Source organism: Scatophagus argus, chromosome 6 (genome assembly GCF_020382885.2).
Source record: "Scatophagus argus isolate fScaArg1 chromosome 6, fScaArg1.pri, whole genome shotgun sequence".
NCBI lineage: Eukaryota > Metazoa > Chordata > Actinopteri > Scatophagidae > Scatophagus > Scatophagus argus.
This window is the reverse complement of record NC_058498.1, coordinates 25669382-25692230: the sequence shown is the minus strand read 5'-3', so window position 1 is coordinate 25692230 and position 22849 is coordinate 25669382. Positions and strand designations below refer to the sequence as shown.

General features: G+C 39.9%; 1 protein-coding gene across 3 annotated transcripts; it reads right to left on the bottom strand.

The window, feature by feature from the left end:
• Nucleotides 1-3: 3 nt before the first annotated feature.
• On the bottom strand, nucleotides 4-22849 carry kdm4aa (lysine (K)-specific demethylase 4A, genome duplicate a). 3 transcript variants are annotated; one of them, XM_046390514.1, is made up of 22 exons: nucleotides 22700-22849; nucleotides 19602-19766; nucleotides 18334-18509; nucleotides 17277-17391; nucleotides 16893-17086; nucleotides 16225-16274; nucleotides 15821-15924; nucleotides 15517-15654; nucleotides 14668-14894; nucleotides 13799-13959; nucleotides 12918-13321; nucleotides 12198-12297; nucleotides 11300-11484; nucleotides 10271-10475; nucleotides 9954-10030; nucleotides 9700-9755; nucleotides 8820-8928; nucleotides 7430-7618; nucleotides 3658-3828; nucleotides 3080-3199; nucleotides 732-824; nucleotides 4-606 (listed from the first exon to the last, which is right to left on the bottom strand). In XM_046390514.1, exons 2-22 carry the CDS (start codon nucleotides 19737-19739, stop codon nucleotides 466-468), a joined length of 3153 nt encoding a protein of 1050 aa, XP_046246470.1. In that variant the 5' UTR covers nucleotides 19740-19766; nucleotides 22700-22849; the 3' UTR covers nucleotides 4-465. The 3 variants fall into 3 exon arrangements, with proteins under 3 accessions (XP_046246470.1, XP_046246473.1, XP_046246472.1); XM_046390517.1 differs by having other exon boundaries at nucleotides 12198-12294; XM_046390516.1 differs by having other exon boundaries at nucleotides 22704-22838.

Genomic DNA, 22849 nt, shown 5'->3' with positions numbered 1-22849 from the left:
TCCTTTAAACTTAAAGCGTTTTATTGAAATGTTTAGCAGAAAGCAATTAATTTAACATATTACTGTAGATTAAATTTTAACTACAGTTGTGTCTTTTTTGAAAGGTGACTCACCAAGAGAATGCTACTTCACTGAACAAATGCCATTTATATATTGCTTCCTACTTTTATGTACTACCAGGGCTGGATGTCAGCCTACTGCACTGTGTGTGGATTCCTAGTGAAACACTAAAATAAAAATACTGCTCTTGTGTTGATCACAGTCAAACAAAGCAAATAGAATTCTCTCTGTCTTAACAAAAACAGATGAATGAGAAGTAAAAAATAGAGAACAGTCCAAAGAGGGTCCTGAAGGAAGTCACCTGGAGCTACACTCTCAGTTTCTAGCTGCTAAGTTAAGGTACAGGGAGCACAGTTCAGTCTATCAGTGCTGGTCATGTGGTGTTGAGCAGACAGGAAGCGAGGGTTACTCCATGATGGCTCTGTAAATCACAGGCTCTATATAGTCCCCTCTGTAGCGTGAGTTGATCACTCTCTGTCTTTTTGACTCCTGGATGATCTCCTTTTCTTCAAAGATCCCATCAAATCTCATGTCTGATGCTTTAGACTGCAGAGACAAGCAAAAGGCTGCATGACAACACTACAACAGCCGCAACTCATTCTCTCAAAAATAAACACTCAATATTTTCAGTGGAATAAAGATTCTCTGACTGTGGTTTGGGTTGCACTTACTAGTCTGGATTTGACTCTCTTGGGGAGTTCCTCATCCAGAGTGTAAACGTCATCTCTCTTGGCTGTTAGCTGCGATCCATCCTCAAATTCCACCTGCATTCCAAAAATATTGCAAACAATACGGTCAGGACACACATACAGCTAAGGCACTGACACACCCTAGGCCACAATGACATGGCTATATGAATCAAAATCAACTACAACTGTCTTAATAATGGTGAGTGAGAGTGGTGTGAAAGGCAAATACTGCTTTATCATAACAACAGTTTGTATATCTCCAGTCCTAGGTCTGCTGGTATTCCTTTTTGAATGATGAATACACACTGCTGCCATCTGCTGGAACATACATGCTAGTTTGTCATACTGACATACAGTTAGGTTCATTTATACTGGGACAAGAGCTTTTTGGCATTTGAACTCTGTCCACCACCACACTGAATTTGAAATGAAACACTTAAGATGTAAGCCAAGTGAAGATTTTTAGCTAAATCAAAATATAACCATATATAATATAACCAAAACATCAGTTTGGTACACTCAGGAGGTAGACGTGTCATTTTCAAAGTCTACAGTCAAGAGACGGCTTCATGAATGTAAATACAGAGGCTTCACAACAAGGTGCAAACCACTGGTAACGCTCAACAGAAAGACCAGATTAGATTTTGGACTGATGAGTGAACAGAAACTCCAAAAAATTCCTGAAAACTACTAAAAATCAAATCGAATCAAAACGCTTCTGACCCAGTCCTGAGCAGAGCTCAGCCGTCAATCACGACGTTCCACCCCTGTTTACAACATCAAATAACTAACAGATACCAAACCTATCAGAAAAGTGAACACTTGAACATACACCAGTGTAATAAGAACTACGTAGGATGACAGAAACCATATTTAGGAAAAATTTATTTGATGTGAACTGACTTTGATCTATGTCCCATCTGCTAACATGGAGGGAGATGGGTTTATGACCTGTACTGCAACCAGCCACCAGTGGGCAATCCAGACATTTTGGCTTCACTCTGGGGAGCGTGTGTTGTGCATCTTTACCATTTACCATGTAGGCTACAGTGTGTTACACAGGCAACGTGAGGCTACACAACAGCCAGCCAACCAGCAGCTAGTTCTTTGATACTGGTCTAGTATGTCTGAGGTTAAAACTGTGCAGTTTCTAAATTGTGTTGTGTGTAATCGCACCGGTTTATACTTCTGTTAAAGCAAAGCTTACTAAGTGGTTGATAATAAGAACAAAAATATAAAGATAGACAAGAAGACGACAGCCAACATCATTTCACAACTTAATAGCTACACTGGTAATAAACATTACACATGTGAGCAGCTTTTCTGTCCTTTTAAAGACTTAAGTGATCCTGCTTGGACAGTACATAAATGGATGGCAATGGGCAGGGGCCGTATTCACATAAGAGGCTAAAAATAGTTCCTAACCCGCTGGGTAAACAGAAACTCCAAAAAATTCCTAAAACTACTAAAAATTAGGGGGTGTCAGTCCTCACTTAAGGACTCAAAGAGTCATTACCAAAGCATTTTAGCACTGAAACCAGAGAGGTTAGAGGCAGTCCAGAGCACTTACGACACCTGCTCACACTCAGTCAAATGTTGCCTTGTCAGGTCAACATTTTCCAAACAATCAGGAATTAATTACAATCCGATCAGTTAACAAGCCAACTGAAACAATTCAGTAACACCAGAAAAGACATTTTGCAGAACTCTTTTTACTGCTGTGACTCTTACTTAAAGATTATTCTAATTATTTATTTTATTTTTAGAATTTCTATTTGTTATAGTACAGGTATTCATCAAACTGTATCATCTCTTCAGACTCACACTTGTTTGACACTTATACATTAAATGACCACTGCAATAAATAAATCAGTAAAAGCGATTTCATTGCCATTTGCTAAATTACCCACTTAAATTGGTGCAAAGTGTAAAATGAAACTATCAAAGCCACAACAATAAATCTGATGCAGAATATCCTCTTTGAGTATTTATCCATTTTTCTGTATTGAAAACAGTTGTGTTGTTAGCTGTCCTAATGGAGACACTCTCTGGCGTCTTCAACAGAAAGAATCTTTTTGGTAATGAGCAATAGGTGTATAGGTGTGCAGACACCTTTTGAATCGTTTATTATTTATAGTACCTCAGTGTCCACAAGATTTGACACAAATTATAAAGCACAAAATAGAAATTCCAGGATTAAAGTCACATTTTGTTAAAAGTTTTGATCAAACCAGGGAATTGTATCTGAACTGTCAGCCTACTGTGCTAAATTATGGTATGTCAAACTTTGCTATGTGACATGTAACAATCAAATAAACAAAAAATCTTACCAGGTACATGTGGATGGCATGAGCTGCCACAAATTTGGCCCCATACACCAGGCCGTCCGTCCATCGCACCTGAACCACTTCACCCTGAGGTGGGGGTCCAAGCTGAGCACAGTCTCGGCTCTAGCGGACAAAATACACAAGGCAAAGTTCTGAGGAAACTGAGCAAACATTTGATGCCTTGTGACATTCGTATAGTATTATAATGGCTTGAAACATTTACAAGCATGCAAAATCCCTTCTCCCCTCATGCTTAAAGGAACAGAATGAAAATATAAATATTAATGCTTCAGGAAAATTTAAAAACATCCAACTTTCTCACATGTAACTATTAATAATATTCTCAGTTACGACGACTAAACATGTCAAAATTAAACTGTCGAATTTGTGGTACAAAAGCGAAATAGGTGGACAAATCAAATATATAACATCCAGTCATGACAAATGCAAAAAAAAGGAGAAGAAAATACATAGCATATGGGTTAATGATATTTTTGGCAGTTTTTTAATAGTTTAGTACTTTCCTATTGTTTTGAATTTCCTTTTAAATTACAAGATTGAGATGAACGACTGAGTCCTACCACAATGTCTTCAGGGAAAAGATTGTCGCTGAAGGAGCCGTCATCAAAGTTGACTTCATAGAACGTCTCCTTGGATAGCTGCACCACATCACACTGGTAGTAGCGGCCATTCTTGTGCTTGCATATCACCTTCTGTCCCACAGTCAGCTCATGCATGGCTGCTTTATTGCGCTGTCAGAGGAGAATACCGGATATTACATTTGTATAACAAAGTCAAGGATTAAAGAAAAAAAAAAAATTTAATGATTTTTTTTTTTCAGGCCAAGTCATATTTCCCATCTACAGTACAATTTGTAAAACAAGTTACAGAGCCTTGCTCAACAAACAGCACAAGTAAAAGATGAGATTTCAGCACCACCCCATTATCATTGCTACTGTTGCCTCTTACATAATTTCAGTGCTGTTTTTAATCAGTGCAATAAATGAGACTTTTTTTCTTTTTTGCGAGGCCTGACTCAGCTTTTAGTCCCACAGTAACCAACCATGTCAATAACTTTTCAGTGCATGTGTTTTCATCTATCCTATACATCAAACCAGACTGGTGTACCGAATTTCACCACTAGGTTTTCGTACTGGACCACTCCTATTAAGCTACAAAATAAGTATTGTGACAGTGTGTTTTTATTTCTCACAATAATCATTAAACTGAACTTCTCTCCTAAAGTTTACAATCAAAATAATAAATAAAAAAAACACTTTAGCCTGGTGCAATTTCAGAAAAGATGGCTGAACCTAGCCACTCAAGTGGGTATGTGACTTTTCCGATTAAATGAGTTTTTCGCAACATGTACCTACAACTGTTTCAAAATAAAGACCTTGCCAAGAAATGAATGATTTCTGTCTAACTAAACGCTGGAAGGCTTTTAATTTGAAACCAACAGAGGCGCGCCAGTTGTCACTAACACAATGCAGCACCATCCAGGGAGTACGTACACACACACACACACACAGCAGAGAGAACTAAAATGACAAATGTTCAGTTACACTTCATCAGAGTCGGTGGCGGCAACGTTTGTTGATACGACTGCAACAAGTCTTACCTATATGAACCGAAACACAAGCAATGTGTCTAAACATCTAGCAAAAGCGCATCAGAGAGACTGCGCAGTTTGCATCAGCCAGGCTCGTAGTTCATCTGTCATTTTTTCCAGATATGTTATGTACAGTTAGGTACACATATATTGGGACAATTACAAGTGTTTTGGCATTTGACCTCTGTACACCATGCAATAAATTTGAAATGACAAAGCCTAATCTAGTCCTTCTGTTGCTGAGCGTTACCAGTGGTTTGCACCTTGTCGTGAAGCCTCTGTATTTACATTCATGAAGCCAGACAATGACACGCCTACCTCCTCACTAGTGTTCTTGACTTGGCTAGATGTTGTGAGAGAGTTTCTCTTCACCAATAATGGAATTCCGCTGCCATCCACTTTAGGTGTCTTCTGAGGTTTTCTAGCCCTTTCAGTGGAGTTTGCCAGTTAATAAGTTCTTTTTAAGAATGTTGTTCTGGCCAATCCCAATGTTTTTGCTATCGCTCTGATGGGTTTATTTTGTTTTGTCAGCATAATGATGGCCTCTTTCACCTGCATGGAACCTCTTCGGACCTCATGTCAAGTGTTCCAGTGAACAGCTACCAAATGCAAAGGTAACACTCAGACCTTTATCTGCTTCATTTGTCATGGACTAACTGAGGGAACAGGCCTTACCTGGCCATGAAACTGCTTGTCAGTCCTTTGTCCCATCATTTATCAACCACCAAAAATGGAGGTGGGTGAATGTAAATGGATGTAATTCCTAAATAGTTAATGCCATACCACTGCAAACCCCCTTCAGTTAAAGCTAAAAGTCTTCTCTTGGCTTACATCTTGACTGTTTCATTTCAAATTCAGTGTGGTGGTGTACAGAGACCAAATGCCAAAAAGCCAATAAATATGGACCTAAATGTATGCTAGCCTAAACTTGTAGTTCATTTGTCTTTGTCAGAGGTATGTTATGCATGCTAGCAGCCTAAAATCCACACACAGTTAACCATGTCAACAAAATGAGCTAATGATTTAGATGACCACTGACCAGCTGACTGCTGGTGTTCATATATTCAGCCTGAAAAGATCAGAGTGTGAAATGCTGTTCAGAAACTGAGTTTCAGATCACTCAGACCAGGGGATGATTTAGTGATATGGGGGGGCAAAAAGATTGTCAAAGAAAAAGTCCTGCATTCAGTTTTTGTTAAGGCTAATGTATTATCAGCATAATGTATTTACTATTAGTTGACATCAGTTCAAAGTGGACATTTGAATTCTCACATAACGCAGGATAGTTTAATAAATAATACACAATAATCACACTATATTTTTATACCAAGATCTGTGACACTCTGTCCACAGTCCTCTGATCTGAGACTGGGTGGTGAGACTGAATTTATGAATTCACCCATTTAAAGATTCTGCAACTTTTTTGTTATTGAAGCTACAATGAGCCAACACACTGAGCACAAGTTAATATATAAGGTTAAATGTGTACCATAGCTGCTATGTGCAAACTTAAAACTGCTGAGGAACTGCTTAGGCTAATAACAGCCATAGCCACAGCATCATTTAGTAGCGCCTAGTAGGATAACAGAGTCTGACTGGAAGATTAACTGCTGATCATTAATGTTCACATGCTACATGCAAGAATCCATAACCATTGTCCATAAATCAGCAAAACATTTCAACAATACAACAACACAGGTTTCCCCTAGTGTAGCGCTTACAAAGCTACTTCTGCACCTCCATCCAGCCACACCTGTCAGCTGAGAAGTTCCTGCTTATATTCTAAGTGACACAAAGTACAATGATAACACCTGCTGGACCAATGCGGTGTTCCACATACACAGCTCTAGAAATGACTGCTATATGTTCACGGGGCAGCCGCGGCCTAGAGGTTGGAGAAGCGGCTTGTGATCGGAGGGTCACTGGTTCGATTTCCCCACCAGACGGGCAGGAAAAATTTGGGTGTGGTGGAGTGATTAATGTGAAAAATGCTCCCCCCCTCCACTAGCCGGCTGATGTGCCCTTGAGCAAGGCACTTAACCCCCCCAATATGCTCCCCGGGCGCTTGATGCTGCCCACTGCTCTTGTGTGTGTTTCACTGCATGTAATTTGCCGGGTGTTGCATGTGTGTGTTCAACTAAGGATGGGTCAAATGCAGAAGACGAATTCAGTGTGTGTATGTAAAAATATATATACTGTCAATAAAGCTGATTCTTCTTCTTCTTCTTCTTCTTCTTCTTCTTCTTCTTCTTCTTCTTAATGGAATAATAATTAGTTGAATAACCAAGTAGTCTTTTAAACATTGCTATCCTCACTAGACAGCACCAGAAGCACCAGTTGACTAATTGTGTACATCCCTGGTGTGCACAACAAGTCTAGTAGACTCATCACACATAGCTAATTGGGATATCTCAGGGATTTTACTAACTAGCCCTCATTTTCACCCCCGCCCGTCTGAAAAACTCACAGCATTTATTGCTAGTTTCTTTTGTAGGGTAACATTTTAGCTCAGACACTTGGAAAATATAGAATTAATAAGAATTATTACATGACTACACAAATGAGGGGATGTTAAAATGGAGTCTGTCAAGGTATAGTTACGCCACGAATAATAACAAATGACGAGGTGGCTGCTTTCAAAATACGGGGGCTGAAAATTATGGGCACTTTAAAGCCACTGAACAATCCTATGACTGCTGTATGGGACAGAAGACATTACCAGACCCTGAGCTGCTTCTTACCTCAGTCTGAGTGGGGCCTTTGTGTCGACAGCAGGTAACATGGACCACAAACGGCCACTCATCTGGCTGCATGAGTACTCCAGCAGCTTGGGCACAGGTGGGGTGATAGGCAGTGGGACAACGGCCATGAGAGCACTGCACGCAGCAGCCAGATGCCTTCTTCATCCGCTTCTTACAGTAGTAACATTTCTGTCAGAGAGTAAAACACAGTATCCAGCACTCAAGAAACTACAGTGAGTTTGGACTCAATGATGGTGAAGCTAACACACAAGGACCCAGTTTTAGTTTGAGTGAAGCTGAAGCCTTTACATTTAGTAACTTCAATCCCGTTAGATCCTTCAAGATTTTACAAAACAGATTGTTAGATGTTCCCTCAGTTTCCAGTTTGTCTTCATGTTATTCCTGTGGGCTGCAATACTACCGAGAGGATGTATGTTTGAGACAGATTGTAAATACTCAAACAGCGGCTCACTTCACCAAACCAGCACAGATAACCAAGTTTAATTCGATACTTCCTCAATTCTTAAAATTCCAAAAATGTGTGTGGAACATGAACGTATCAACTTGAATGGGCAGGGACGGCCGCTGTTTTCATACCCTGGAAAAAAACAGTGTCAACCCGTTCTGGCCACTAGCTAATAAATACTAAAACTGAACTAGCTAAAACTAACCGATGCTCAATCAAACGACTCTCGAAAACACACAAAGTTAAGCTATGAGCTAAAGCTAAGCTACAACTACTAAAATCGGAAAAAAATCTAACAACTGTCAACAACAACAAAACTGATGACCTGCTAAATACTATGAACACAGAACTAACTCCAAATTCGATGTGTGCCGCTCAAACTGCTCCTAACCCTCCACGGTCGGCAAAGTGGCAGGATGTCGGTTTTATAGCGGGGGGGTGAAGGGTGGGGGTGGTTGGTGATGTAGGCTGCCTCCAAAATGTCACCTGCCTCCAGATCAGCCACTCATAAAATTGCAGCAGCCAGGTTTCAACACGTAGAAGGCATATTTATAACACAAAAGGCAAAATTCAAGTACTTTGCACTGATTTAAAGCTAAATCGATCAGTAACACTACTAAATATCTATTTAAATTGATTTTCAGCAGAGAAAAAGTGGTTTAGGGGTTTAGTAACTCTTTAATCAACATGTAGGTAATTTGTGAAGAAAAACAACATTTATGTTATAAACAGAGACTCTGTGGGAATGTACATTATTTGAAATCTCCTGTGTGAAGTACAGTTGATTTTACTTCCCCTCCCTTTAAAACCACTTGCCTATTTTTGTTGATGTTGGCTAGACTTAGACATTATTTGAACAGCAGTTTTCAATCAAGAATAAAAGTGTGGCTCATTGATAAATGTGTGACTGTTATTTGAACTCACCAGTTTAAATCTCTGCAAAGGGATTCCACTTAAATCCACAGGACTTCTTTCAGTGATGTTGACAAAGCGGGCTTCCAACACAGCCACTGCACACAACACATGTACCCACCTGCAACACACACACACACACGCACACTCACATCTCATGCTGAGACCACACAACTCATTCAACTGACAGCTGTTTCTTGTTAAATACAGCTAATGGCTTTGGACATACTTGTTCCACTGTGCTTTAAGTGTTAAATCTTGGCAACATACTGGACTTGAACAAGTGGAATCATAATAAAGATGTAATTTATAAGACACTAACAGATAAAAACATATAGCAAAAGGAAAACAGTATGACAAACACCAGAACACTAGATGTGTACTGATATGCAGTTCAGGACAGGTAACAATAACCAACAAGTAGCCTGTGTTCATTTTGTGGCAGATACCTATAGAATGGTATAGTATCTCTGCTCTAATGCAAGGCCTCTATTATGAAACATTTATAGGTACATGTCGTGAACACACTTTGTTCACACACATTTGCAGCTCAGCTTATCCCTCGGGCGAACACAGGCACCGAGGCAGAGCAGAGAAAAGGAGGGCAGAGTAAGCTGGTATGTCTGGTCATAATTTACACGACAGCCATGTGTCAGTCAGTAATATCGTGTAATGTGCAATCCCACATGCAGTAACATTATAACTAAACAGATAGACAAAACTACCAGAGTTTTCTGATTAAAAAACTCCCATGATATTGGCTAATAATTAAGTGTCAATGAACAGCTTAGCACTTTAAACCAGCCTGATTTGAATAATTAAATGTTATCCAATTCAATGACAGTACTGTTATCAAGGTGCAGATGTTGCCTTCCTGTTCCTATTGACTTACTTGTTGTTGTTGGCTTTCTGCAAGGCTCCGCCTCTCAGTGAACACAAACAGCAATTCTAGGGGGAGTGATCAATCAGTTGTTCAGAACAAGAGTGAATAGTCAGTTCTTTTTCATTATTGTAGCTGGTAGTAATCAACTAAAACGATTCTCTGTATATCAAGAGAGTTTCCCCACTACAGGACTAATAAAGGTTTATCTTATCTTATCAAGGTAAATCCTTATTGAGTAAATGTACTCTGGAGATTTCACTGACCTCAGTCATGGCGTTGGCCTTGCAGCGTGCACATTTCCACTCCTTGGTCACACTGGCTGGATCCACACCATAACAGCCTGGAATACACAAACACAAAGACACAGTCTGAGACACTGTGCTGCCACTCACAGGCACTGTTTAGCCAGTGCATGTTTAAGTGCTGGTGTCAAGTCAAAGATCTATCATGTTGTCTAAGTTCATAGTAACACATGTCTCTGCTAAAAAACAAAACAAAATGAAAATAAGTCTTGTGTAAGGTTGACAAGGTTTATGCGAAAAGGCTTAAATATTTGCAGAGTGCACAGGTATGTACTGACTGGTGTGAACACGGACGCTGCACTGAGAGCAGCTGATGAGGAGGCTCGTTCCATCTTCCTCTAGATGAGGTGTGACGGGCTGCTCCTTACACTCAGAGTCCTCTTCTGTGGTGGTGGTGAAACACATCTCCGGGATCAGGGGTCTGGTCCGCATCCGGCCATCAGCCACTATGACAGGACTGTCTACACTGTTTGCACATTCAGTCTGACAGGAGGCGCAGCACACACAAACGTCAATAATGTCTGTAGTGTCAGCAAACCTTTACTCATTGAAATAAAGTGTTAACTGTGTTTGCTTTCCTCATCATCATATCCTTTGGATAATATTATCCTTCCATATCACTTAAGGCATAATCTGAAACACTTACCTACTTACTATCAAACTGGAAGTCTGATACTGCAACTGTGTAATCAACATTTTAGATATCCTTATTCTAGTTCCACGATGTGCAGCTTTGTAATGTATCCATCTACTCTAATATGTATACATATGATTAATGATTACTACAGTAATGTCAGTCTCAGTCATAGAAATATGAAGTTAAGCACTGAAATGTATTAATGAGACAAGCAGGTGAAAAAAATAATTATAATGATTTGTCTGTGCCAAAAAAACAAAAGGTGAATAGGCAAAATCTCTAGTTTTTTTTTGTCCATCATCATACAAAATGACAATAAACCCATGCGGTTTAATAAGACTGGACCATCCATGGACTGACAACCATCACTGTTTATTTTGCATGGCAGCTAACTACTAGCAGCTGAGCCAAAGCTGGACAGTACTGCTGAGAACTAGGTCAAACACAGTATAGCAAAAAAAAAAAAAGAGTGGGACAAGGCTAAATAAGGATAAATGGAGTAAATGCTATAACCTAAATTAATCTGCTAGCATGCAGCTAAATGACCAGAGTTCTGTTGTTAGACCTGCTTGTCTCCAAACTGCATAGCCACAGTAGTGTACACCAACACTACTACTTCAACAGATGAGTGGTAGTAACTGATGAATGGAGATGCTCTGCTGCAGATTACCTGCTGGTATGTGTAGAACAGCATACATATTGAGCAGTATGGCGGTTTGGAGCACATGCGCTGGTTGTACTCCCTCTCTTTCTTCAAGCTGGGAGGTCTGTTCTGCCACAGGTGAGCCAGAGGTTTAGCCCAGCTCTCCCCTTCGAGACCAGCCCCCTCTACTGGTGAGGGCTCCTGTGAAGCCTCTGAGGCAGAGACAAGCATAATAGCAAAGTCAACATACACAACTAGAGGGACGATATTACAGCCCTGAAGCACATCTACATTCTGGGCAAACATATTCAGCCAAATATTAAATGCGATCATGAAACTTCTGTTACAAAAAAAAAAAAGTGATTCTGCACAGGTCAAACAGTCCAATAACATTTTCAAACTGACCTTTAAATAGACATGCAATCTTAAACAGTCTGAATAGCCCGGACACACTGCCAAAATTAGAAAGTATACCTTCTAGTGTTCAGAAAAATAATTACATTGTCAAATAATAGTTAGCTCCCTCACTGTGTAAAGGGACGGCGTTCATTCCGTTTACTGCACAAAAATTGATAAAAAGCGCTAATCTGCTGTCCACAGAGACATCAGCTGTTACCGGAAGGCCGAAGAACTTCAGAAAGCACGCAGCAGTGCAGGTGTTGCTGGCCAAGCTACAAGCATAGCTGCTGACAGTGACATCCCTAACACGGGAAAGGATGCACAGCAACTACAAGCACGTCATCAAAAAGACGCAAATATGATGAGAACTACATTACTTTGGGATCCACTTGTATTGGTACTCGGCTGCAGTGTGTCATATGTGCAAAACTACTATCTTACAACTCGATAAAAACTGAGGCTGAAGCTCTGGTTAAACGAGACAGGGCTGACAACTATTTTGTCTGTTGCAGTTGATCTGGCAGACCTTCATCGCTCATGCCATCCTTTATGAGTGGATGGTGTCCAGGGAGCTGTCCTAGATCACTCTCAGGCTCTCCATCTCCAGACACCTCTTCTGCCACCTGCTGGAGAGACATAATTACTGTTAGCATCAACATCCAGGCTTGACAAGTTTTTCAAAATAGCATCGAGGCAGTTTCTTTTTTATTTATTTTTTTATTTTTGCATGCTTACTGAACTAAAACTTACACTACATAGCTGATCCATCACAGTGAATATTAATCATGTTTTAAGGTGTTTTTTTATGTAGTAACAGCAAGGACTGTCATTTTAGTTAGGAGTTGGCTCGTATGAGGTATCCTCTAAATGCAACAAACAACAAAATCTACATTTGCTCTTTTCACATCATGTGTTCTTGCTGTTATGGTCCATTAACATCCATCCATCCATCCACTAACTATCACTAATTATCCTTCTTAGGGTTGCAGGCAGGGGGCTGGAGCCTATGTCAGCTGACACTGGGCGAGAGGCGAGGTACACTTTGGACAGGTCACCAGATCAGATCACAGGACAGAGACAAAACAACCCTTCACCCTCACATCCATACTTTCATTGCAGTCACCAATTAGCCTAACCTGCATGTCTTTGGACTGTGGGAAGAAGCCGGAGCACCTGGAGGGAACCCCCGTTTTCATTAACATGTGAAATACAATATGAAATGTGTGTAACATATGTGTCCACTCACTGTTTTGCTAACATGTCTGTTGCCTTTTTCAGTCTCGTTATCACTGCCCTCACTCTTCTTTTCCTCCTTGGGTGGGGTTTCTCCCTCTCCATAGTCTCCTTTGGCATAGCTGTGAACATGCAGGACATCTGCAGGGCTCAGCGTTCTCTGAAACAGTTTGTGAGCAGGGCTGCAGCTGCTGCCCAGCTGGGGCTCCTCATTGCTGGCCACCTCCTCAGAGCGCGGAGCCACCACCTGGCTCTCAAAAGGCTCCGAAGGACAAACCACTGCAGCTGACACATCATTCTTCTCCTTTTTAGGAGGGCTTCGTTTGTTTGAAGTTTTCTTAGTAGCTTTAGACTGGGATTTAGGCTGCAGCTTGGCATCTTGCTCTTTCTTGGGTTCTGGCTTGACTTTCACTGTGTCTGAAAGAATAATACAGCAATGATGTACAATACTGCACCCACTGAAACCATTAGATCAACCCAATTCATATTTTTAGTGGCAACAGTGGGTGAGACGAGGTGTGTTCAGTTGGTTGCAATCTGCCACCACACCACTGGATCTCATTAAATCCTGCACACTGGACCTATTCATGGCAAACCAGGGGATTGTTGACAATTTAATTGCACTGTTTTTCTTTTTTCAAGATTCTGTCCTTTGGCTATTCGTGGGATTTGACTTATGCCTCGTTTACTTGTGTCAGTGGTTCCTCAGTATTTATAATATACTAACTTGAAAAGATACTGCACCAAAAAGCATTTCAAGCGAAATGCAAACAAGAATATAAACATGTAAAACAAGGTCAAGGTCATCTAACAACTGTTCTGTGAGGGTCTGAAGATCAGTTTTTTGGAAACTTTGACAAACCCCAAAAAACAACCCCTCAAAGTGTGTGGTACCTTTAGCGGCCTTGAGAGGAATTTTAGGCGGCGACTCCTTGTGCAAAAGCTTGGCCCTCTTTGGCTCCACCTCTTCATCATCCTTGGCTGGCTCAGGTTTGATGTCCTCACAGGTTTCAATAGCTTCAAGCTGTAGCTTTGTCTCAGGCTGAGGCTTTGGACTAATAAATGGGAGACATCAGTGAAGACCTGTCCAAGGACTCAAAGGGAAACAATGTTTCCCATCAACTACTGACAGCAAAGCAACCATTCTGAGTGAAGTAGAGGTGTGTGAGGTACATGTACAAATTACTCTTTAAAGAAAAAAATGTTGCTCATCTCATATTAATACTGAACCTAGGTCTATGATGGTATGGATTTTTTTCTTACAGAAGTGAAAAAGCATTTTATCCCTGCAATTTGGCAATTTACACCAACCGTGACCTGACTCGGCATGTCTAATAGCTCTGATCTCAAAGGCAATGCGCAGTGTCATAACACGACTTGTGGCAATGACAGTAACAGGTTCAACCCACAGTATGCATCACATCAGAATCATAATGCGATAACACTTGCAAATGGTTGGCTGCTGATCCATTAACATATGCAATAAACCTTAAGAGCAGAGCTTGCACTGAATGCAGTCTGAACAGGCCACACACTCAACGTAATGTACTACTTACTGGTGTATATAATGAAGTGCATTTGAACAGAGATGTGGTTATTTAGCTTAGAAAATAATGAGCAAAATACATAGTCAGTTACCAAGAATCATTAAAATGAACTGAATAAAACGATTTAAATCGGCATGGCCCACAATTCATATACTCAGTAAAGAAAAAAAAAAAGAAGCCATAAGATACATCCAAGTAGCAAGTGTAAATCAAGACCTTTTGTCCTCCTGGATAGGGGTACTGTGCTCAGATCCAGCTTCACTGGGTCTCTTTGGAGGCTCGATCTTGTTTTCTTTCAGAAACTCAGCAGCCTCTGGTGTGGGTTTGGAGTGGTCAATGGGAGTGCTGTCTTTTCCTGCTTTCCATAGCTTGTAACGATCAGGTTGAAACTTGCGTACAAACACATCCATGGAGATCTTCACCATGTCCTGCCGGCACGAACACTAGCAGGAAAACACAGATGAACACTTAATTTGGTTTGAACCATGGCTGTCAAAGCTGCAGAACAAATGCATTCCTTCTTGGACTTAATGTAGATATCACGGCTTGTCGTTCAAGGAGCTCCTAAAACTTCCTCTAGAACAACCAGGTCAGAAAATGTGTTTGCTGAAATCCAACTGGCAGATATTGAGCATACTCATGTTTCCCAGAGATCAAAACCTTTATATTTTAAACTTTTTATTTTGAGAACCTCAAAATGAGCCTGACATTTTAACCCCATTCCTGGTATGGCTTTAAGAACAAAATATTAATAAGTATGTTCCATGCATGACTGACTTACATACTGCAGGGTTTATCAAGGCTGCATCTTTGGTTTGGTTTGGTTTGAACTAAACCTGTCTGACCGCCTGCTTGTTTGGTTCATTTATGCTGGTGCAGAAATCAAGGTTTGGTACACACGAAACAACAGGACCAGGGTCATTAAAAGACTCTGTCTGAGGTGTTTGTGGTGTGAAACCATGCTATTGATGGAGGAGGATTTTATCACTACAGATAGGTGATTTTTGCATGAATTCAAAAAGACAAACTACTATTAATTGCTGTTTAAAGTATGTTTTTGCGTACCAGTGTTGCCTGTTTGCCGTAATCAATCCATCGCTGGGTGGCAAAGTTGGTCGACTCAGCACAGTTGAATCCATGGTTGAAACCAGCATGATAGCCAAATGGGAATGTCACAATGAACTGCCCAGCCTCCTGGGTGACCTGAAGAGAAACATAACACAAAATCAAACAAGATGATGCACCTTTTTATTTTAATTTTTTTATCTCATTATAAATACGTTATAGCTTTATTGTTATATCTACAGTGCAGACACATTACTTTTCTCCAAAATGTCTTGATGTCAACACAAAGTAAATGAAAGGTTACCTTCTCAAATGGTATGCCATATTTTTTCAGGATTGAGGGGGAAATTAAAGTCATCTTGTGGCGCAGGAAAGCTTCACAGCTCTGAGCATTTCCAGGAAAGAAACCTGGAAACATAGAAAACATCAGTGAAGGTGACCCTCACTGAGATTGGCTATGTTGAGTCAGACTGTTAACCAGGACTTGTAAACACAATTACTGTTATGGTCTATGAGCTACTTTCTAGTTTCCATACAGTACAGAGATTCACTGAAATTGGGTCTGACTTCTTCCTTAAAACCACTGAACATGACAATGTGAAGGGACTTGTGGCACCAAGTGGTTAAGATCTGAGAGTGACAAATGAGACAAATATAAGGTGATGCAACTCATTAAAACCCATCACTGGAGTCAACCCCATCACGTACCCTTGGCAAGTCGTTCCAGTCTTTTCCCATGCTCAGGTGGGACAACATACCTGAAGAGCAACACAAGTACAAACAGCAATGATGGCTGTGATCTTGGCGGCAGAGTGTATTATAGTATATATAATTACATTTCATCATTATTTAGCTTTTTTTTATTATTATTTATTGTTTTCATGCTCTGGTAAGTATATAAGCTCATAAATACAGAGTTATGTGAATATTTGAATATTTATTTGCTGAATGCATATTCTGGCTTCATTTAAAACCAGAATAATAAAAATATAAAGATTAATCAGTAGTTTTTAGTTTTTACATATATGAGTTGCTGATCATTCCCATTGTCACAGTCGTAATGTCTTTCTGATTTCTGTAATTTTGTTCTCAAAAATGTTTCCAGGACATTTCATCACTTTCCAGGGTATTTTGGGTAAACTGTCTGTAAAGCTGCATTTAAGACTTTCATTTCATTTCAGATTGACACTGTCGTATCTTCAAGTTAATTTATGTCTGCATATTATTGTATTTTTACATTTAGGCTATAAAAACAGATGCTTCCAATACATGCACAGCAGTGAGACAGATAGATAGATAGATGAGAAGCTGAAAAGCAAAACAATGTGTGGTATGTGTGTGTGCAGCAGTGTGAGGGTCTGTCTGACTGACTGTACCAGGACTTCGGCTCTCCAAAGTGCAGGTAGTTGATGCTGTACAGATCCATGTCCTCTGTGTGCCACGCGAAGGCACTCTTCCACATGCCAAAATAGAGGTATGGTGTGTTGACTCCTTTGATCTTGATGCCACTCTCACTCTCCACAGTATCCAGAATGGTGTTAAGATGGCCAATGTTCCATTCCGTCACATCCTACAAAAGAGGGATTCAGCAGAGGCAGTGAATCACAATGAAACTGATGCAAATGTGCAAGACTGGCAACTGGGACTCGTTAAGAAAATAAGAAATTACTGGAGATGGTCGAGTGCGTGAGCATACAATTAAAAGGTATGTTTTTACATAATTAATAATCACGATGCACAACCCAACTATTACCACTTACTGGATCATACAGTGTTCCACTGACATCAGCTCCATAAAGGGGCGGGTTGAAGGTCAGGTTCTTCCAAAACTTCCTCTCCAGCTCGTCAAAATCCACGTATCTAGGACTGCAAAACCTATAATGAGAAATATTTAGAGATATTCAGCAAAAGCCATTTGAATTCAAAAGAGGTTGTCTGCACTGTAATGTCATAGCCACTGTGTGAAAAACATTTATGAAAAATCTAGGCCTGAAAGATAAAACCGTAGTGATGCCTACCACATCCCTTGATAATGAAGAGTAAGACGCAAATAGTCGGTCATTTACTGCAACAGTAACCTTACTGCAAAACCCTGGGCATGCTCCCTCCCTCCCACAAGCAGCCTCTCATATTCCTTGATCTACAAGTGATACGCACCAACAGGTGTTGTAGTTGGGCGCGCAATCACCATGTGACAAAATGAATAAATAAATAAAAGGAACAGTGTCGAGCAAAAGTGCAAAGGGTGAGGAAACTGTTAATAAAAAAGGACAGGTCAGCACAGTGCTGACACAAAGTGTAAAGATCGGTCTGGCAACATGAGACTTGCTCATGGCAAGTCTCATGTGTATGGCACTTTTTTTTTTGTTTGGGGTAAATATTGTGAAAGCTGCTTCACTTAGCAAGCTGACTGTGCTGCAGTGATTGTATTCAGCTTTTGGTGAGTAACATTAACACTGGTATTTAGTAACTTCATAATGACCCAGAGTTTCTTGGGTTGAATTGGGAGGGAAAATAAAATTGATCAAGCACAGAAATTCACATATCTTTCTACTTTTAATTTAAATAATAATAATAAAAAATGTAATCATAAATCTTCAATCTTAAAACATAAAAGTGGTTGAATACAAAGAAATGTGGTTAAATTCACAATAAAGGGGTTAAAGTCATCCTTTCATCTCCTGGTCTTTATTAAAAATAAAATAAATAAATAAATAAAATAAAAAATCATCAGTAATCATCAATGAAACAATTTAAAAATGTTTCACATATATATCCCAGCTTTACCAACAACTCTGGTTTACTATGTGGACTGACTTGTCCATGTTGGAGGTCTTGCGGAACTCATGGACGGTCATTGGCTTCTTCTGGATGTTGTACTGCGTGAACAGTCCTGACTGGCCGGTCACCACCTGCTGAATGGGAGCGGGAATCACCAGGTCATCAATATCATCATATGTCCGTCTAGGTTTCCAGCCTTTCGGCGGAATAACCTGCAAGAAAAAAAATGGAATGAAAAGTGAAGAAAAACTCAGAGCAGTGGAGTGATCAGTATGGCATGATTGGAATATAATAAATGGTATAGAAATATATATCCCAAATATATCAAGACAACAGGTAATATACTCTAATTATTTCAAACTGCAACTCTGCTAGCATCACTAAAAAGCTCTGACAACAGTCGGTAGGTGTGATTGGAATTACCGTAATTTCCAGACTATTGAGCGCACCTGAATATAAGCCGCACCCACTAAATTTAAAAAGAAAAAAAAAAAACAACTTGCACATATATAGGCTGCAACTGTCTATAATCCGCAGGTGTCCATGTTGTCAGTCTCTCTTTCAATGTAGCTCTCAGTGTCACTTTCGTCTTGAGGCAAAATCCATAAATTAGCCACATAATTGTTGTGGAATTTGTGTTGTAGAAATGTACACGATAACAAATTTACCCTGTGAACTACTGATGTTAGATGTAATTCCACTGATAAAGTGACACAAAGCTGAAATGTGGATTCATTCCGATAAAACCTGAGCAGATTTCCTCTAGTAACTGGATCTTAACACTTTGTTCTTGCTTCACAGTAAAAGATACAATAAATAATCTTCTTCCAAGGTACAATAAATTCTCATTTTTGGAAGGCTTTTACAGTGCAGCAGCACCACAGGTGTTAATTTGAATTAACACTGTAATTACTAACAAATGTCTGCTACTTTTTCTCTTCGGCAGGGCTTTGCTTCATGTAATGTGTTGGGAGTCTGTTTCTGTACTACATGTCCTGTTCACTATGCAATACAAACTTCTAACCACTGGGTCTGACCCAAATCCTTCAGAGCATATTGTTGCCATGGAAATAATCAATGTCCAAATCAGTATTTGAAGGAGGAGACACTACAAATAGCATTTTTGAGGCAAACTACTGAGTATGAAAGAAAAGAGTATGGCTTATAATGAAGGTAGATAAATAAATAATCATAATAAATAGATAAATTATCCCAACTTTAAACGGGATAACTTATAACAAACACATTTTCAGTCAAAAGACTGCATCATAATAATATGACAAAACACAAAAGAGGCTACTTGCTTTTGCCATTCCAGCTTTGTGTGCTCCTTGTGACTCCATATAGGCAATGTAACGGCTGAAGTCTTTGAACTCCTCTTTGGAGGGGGTGAACGTCATTATCCTGGAGCACACGCTTTGGGCTGGTGGATCTGTGGTCATCTTGGGATTGTCAGTCTGACCCCACCTCTGATTAGCGGAAAACATGGACATCATGAAAACGTGCAGGTTACATGTCTTACAGTTATTTGTTTGGCAGTTTCTGGCCCACTTTAAGGCCGTTTGTTTAAATCTTTTTAACTTGTGACCCAATATGCATCAGTTCTGTGCCATCACATCACAAAACAGACCATCTCAAGCACAACGCTTTAAGCTGTTCTTCGATTCTTGCTCACTGCGAGGTAGGGCGCAGAGCGTAGTGCTGACAGTTGTGGAGGAAAAAAGCAGCACAGACGCACATCATGTACGGCATCTTTTAGCACTGGATTTAGCTTCTTAAATTTGTCAGCAATCAGCCAAATCTGACTGGTGATAATTCAACATGGATTACTTTTCCTGGTGAGATTGTGGTTTAAGAGATTCTGTTAGTGAAAACAGAAAGAGTGATTTCAATGCGTTTTCTTTAAACAGACCGGAACTAACTGGAAAATAACAGTATTTAGATGCATCAAACCTGGACTAGGTTTACAAGATGACTTCTGACAGGGTATGTGAAAGTTTTCTTCTATTTGTTAGAAAATGATAGCTTGGACCTGCCCATCCTGACGTCAAGACAGAGCAAGACAGCACAATCATTCTTTTCTTCAAGTGAGTTGGTTTCTCAAGAAGCCTTAGCTAACTGCATGCAGCGATGCCAACGCTTCATTTTGCTTTCCATGTCTTGTTTTGGATCAGAGTCATTATCTGCATTTTCAGAAAAGTCTGACACAAGGGGAACGATTTCAATCTTAGTCCAACATTCAATTTAATTCAGTGTGAAAGCTTGAAGCCTCTCGAGCACAAACACAGAAAGTGCATTTTAGAGAGTCTGCAGGTAAACTTCTGATATAAAAATGTTTGCATGTTAATTTTATTCTTGGGTTTTTAATGAGAGTGATGGAGGATGTGATTTGAAGGATTTTGGATTTGATAATGATACTTCTTTGTGGAAAAACCATATGACATTGCTCTGAACAGACTTTTTATTTTTGTCTACAGTGTTTCCCCTCTGGTGGAGTTCTACTAGCAGAGGTGAAGCGTGTGTGCAAAGTGTGAGTGCAATCTTTTTTCTTTTTTCACACGTGTGTGAAGCAAGCATCACTTCTTCTACTTCTGTTGCTCAGCCAGTCTTTCAAAGTCATCCCTGATAAGAGCTACCCAAAATGACAGAAAATTTATTTGATGTGTACTTTGAGGCCCATGTCTCATCTGCTAACATGGAGGGGCGGGGTTTATAACCCACAGCCAGCCGCCACGGGGTGATTGAGTTATTTTCGCTTTACTTTTGGGGAACTCTCATGTTGTCTGTTTTTCTATACTGTCAGTGTGTGGGACTTCTCTTCTTTTGTTTAAAACAAACCCAAACAAACAAACAAAAAGCAAATATCAGCAGTGGTCATATTTCAGCCGCTGGGTGCATATGGGGGAAACAATGGTTTGTTTAAACACATTTCAAATACATGGTGTAATACCTCCCTGTGGAATATGTCATATGTTAGCTTTTTGTTAATATTCTTTTGTAGGGGTTTGATTGTGTTCACTTTTTAATAATGTGTAATGTTGATAATAAACCCACACTGAATCCAGATAATCGGCTGCATCTTGTTGCTGTTTTTGCAGTATTGAGCAGTCCATTTTTGTTTAGCAGCGGTGCTTCATTTTCTACTTACAGCACTTAAATAAATAAATAAAAATAAAAATGAGAAAAAAAAACAAACAAACAAAATAACAAACACCCACCACTGGTTAGACCTGCAAAAACGGACAAAATTAATCTATTTTTCTCCTTCTTTCTCCACCATGAGACCAGAGTCAGATAAAAAAAAACAAAAAACAAAAAACTATATTCTAACTCAGTGGTTCTCAAAGTTTGTCACTTCACTAACCCAAACAAACACAAACTGGACCATGGACTGCCATTTGATTTTGGTCCAAATTACCAAACAGTTATAAGCACAGTCATTGTGTTATTAGTGGCTGGACTTTTGATAAAAATAAATGATTACCCTTTTTGCTGAAGACCCATTTGAACACCCTCAAGGACCCACTGGGGTCCCCAGATCACATTTGGAGAACCATTGCTCTTACTTGTCACACCTGAACCTGATAACCAAGAAAACCACAGAGATCCGTTTCCAGATTCTGTTTTTTCTATTTCTCCATTTCTCCAATCCCAGATCACACAAGCTCAGAAGTCACAATACTTACACTTATTCAAACCTGACCTTTTTAATATGGAGACGCAAACGCCAGTTAGTTTCAGACTACTGGCTATGCCATTAAAGACTTAAGAGAACTCATAAGTGTCTAATTTCCACATTACTAGTGTGATATGCACTACAAGATTCTTTTCGAGTAACCAAGCGAGAATATGTTTAATTTACAAGTAACAGGAAACATATTCTACTCTCTGGCACTATGGGCTTTAGAAGGCTCCACTGTGTAACCGTGATTGGACACAACCCTGATTAATTCTGATCCTCAGTCAGTGATTGGGTGAGTACCACGCCTGTTAACACACTTGGCCCACTGACAGGACTGCCATTCGGAAAAATATTTAGCTAGTCCGCTAGCTGAAATGCTAACTGCAAGATAGCTTGTTTAGCGTCTCGGGAATTAAAAGTGCGGGCAGCAAAAACCGAACGACTATCACATTCAGGAGTAAACAGCAAGTAACCAACAGTTACATACAACGTGAGTCGCCCTGTAAAACCGGATAATAATTTCTCGAAAGCAGAAAAACCGCTAACGCTGAGTGTGTAGCGGACTCTAGAGATCTGACAAGCTGCCTCCGCTTTCAGCTAACGTTAACCAACTAGCAATCATGGTCTGTTGCTGACCATCAGTTTCTTGTGCACAAACTTTAGAGTTACTTTTACTTTCCGACAAACAAACTAATTCTAAAGTAGCATACATGAACTTACACACGTTAAAACGGTGATGAGTTGTTGCGTTCTCAGATCACAGGTAGTAGAGTAAAAATACAGACATCATCAGTCCGGGTAGAAAAGACGGTCCTCCATTATTCCGGTGACGCATGCCCAGTGTGTGTTTGTTTACATGGAGCTCAGCGG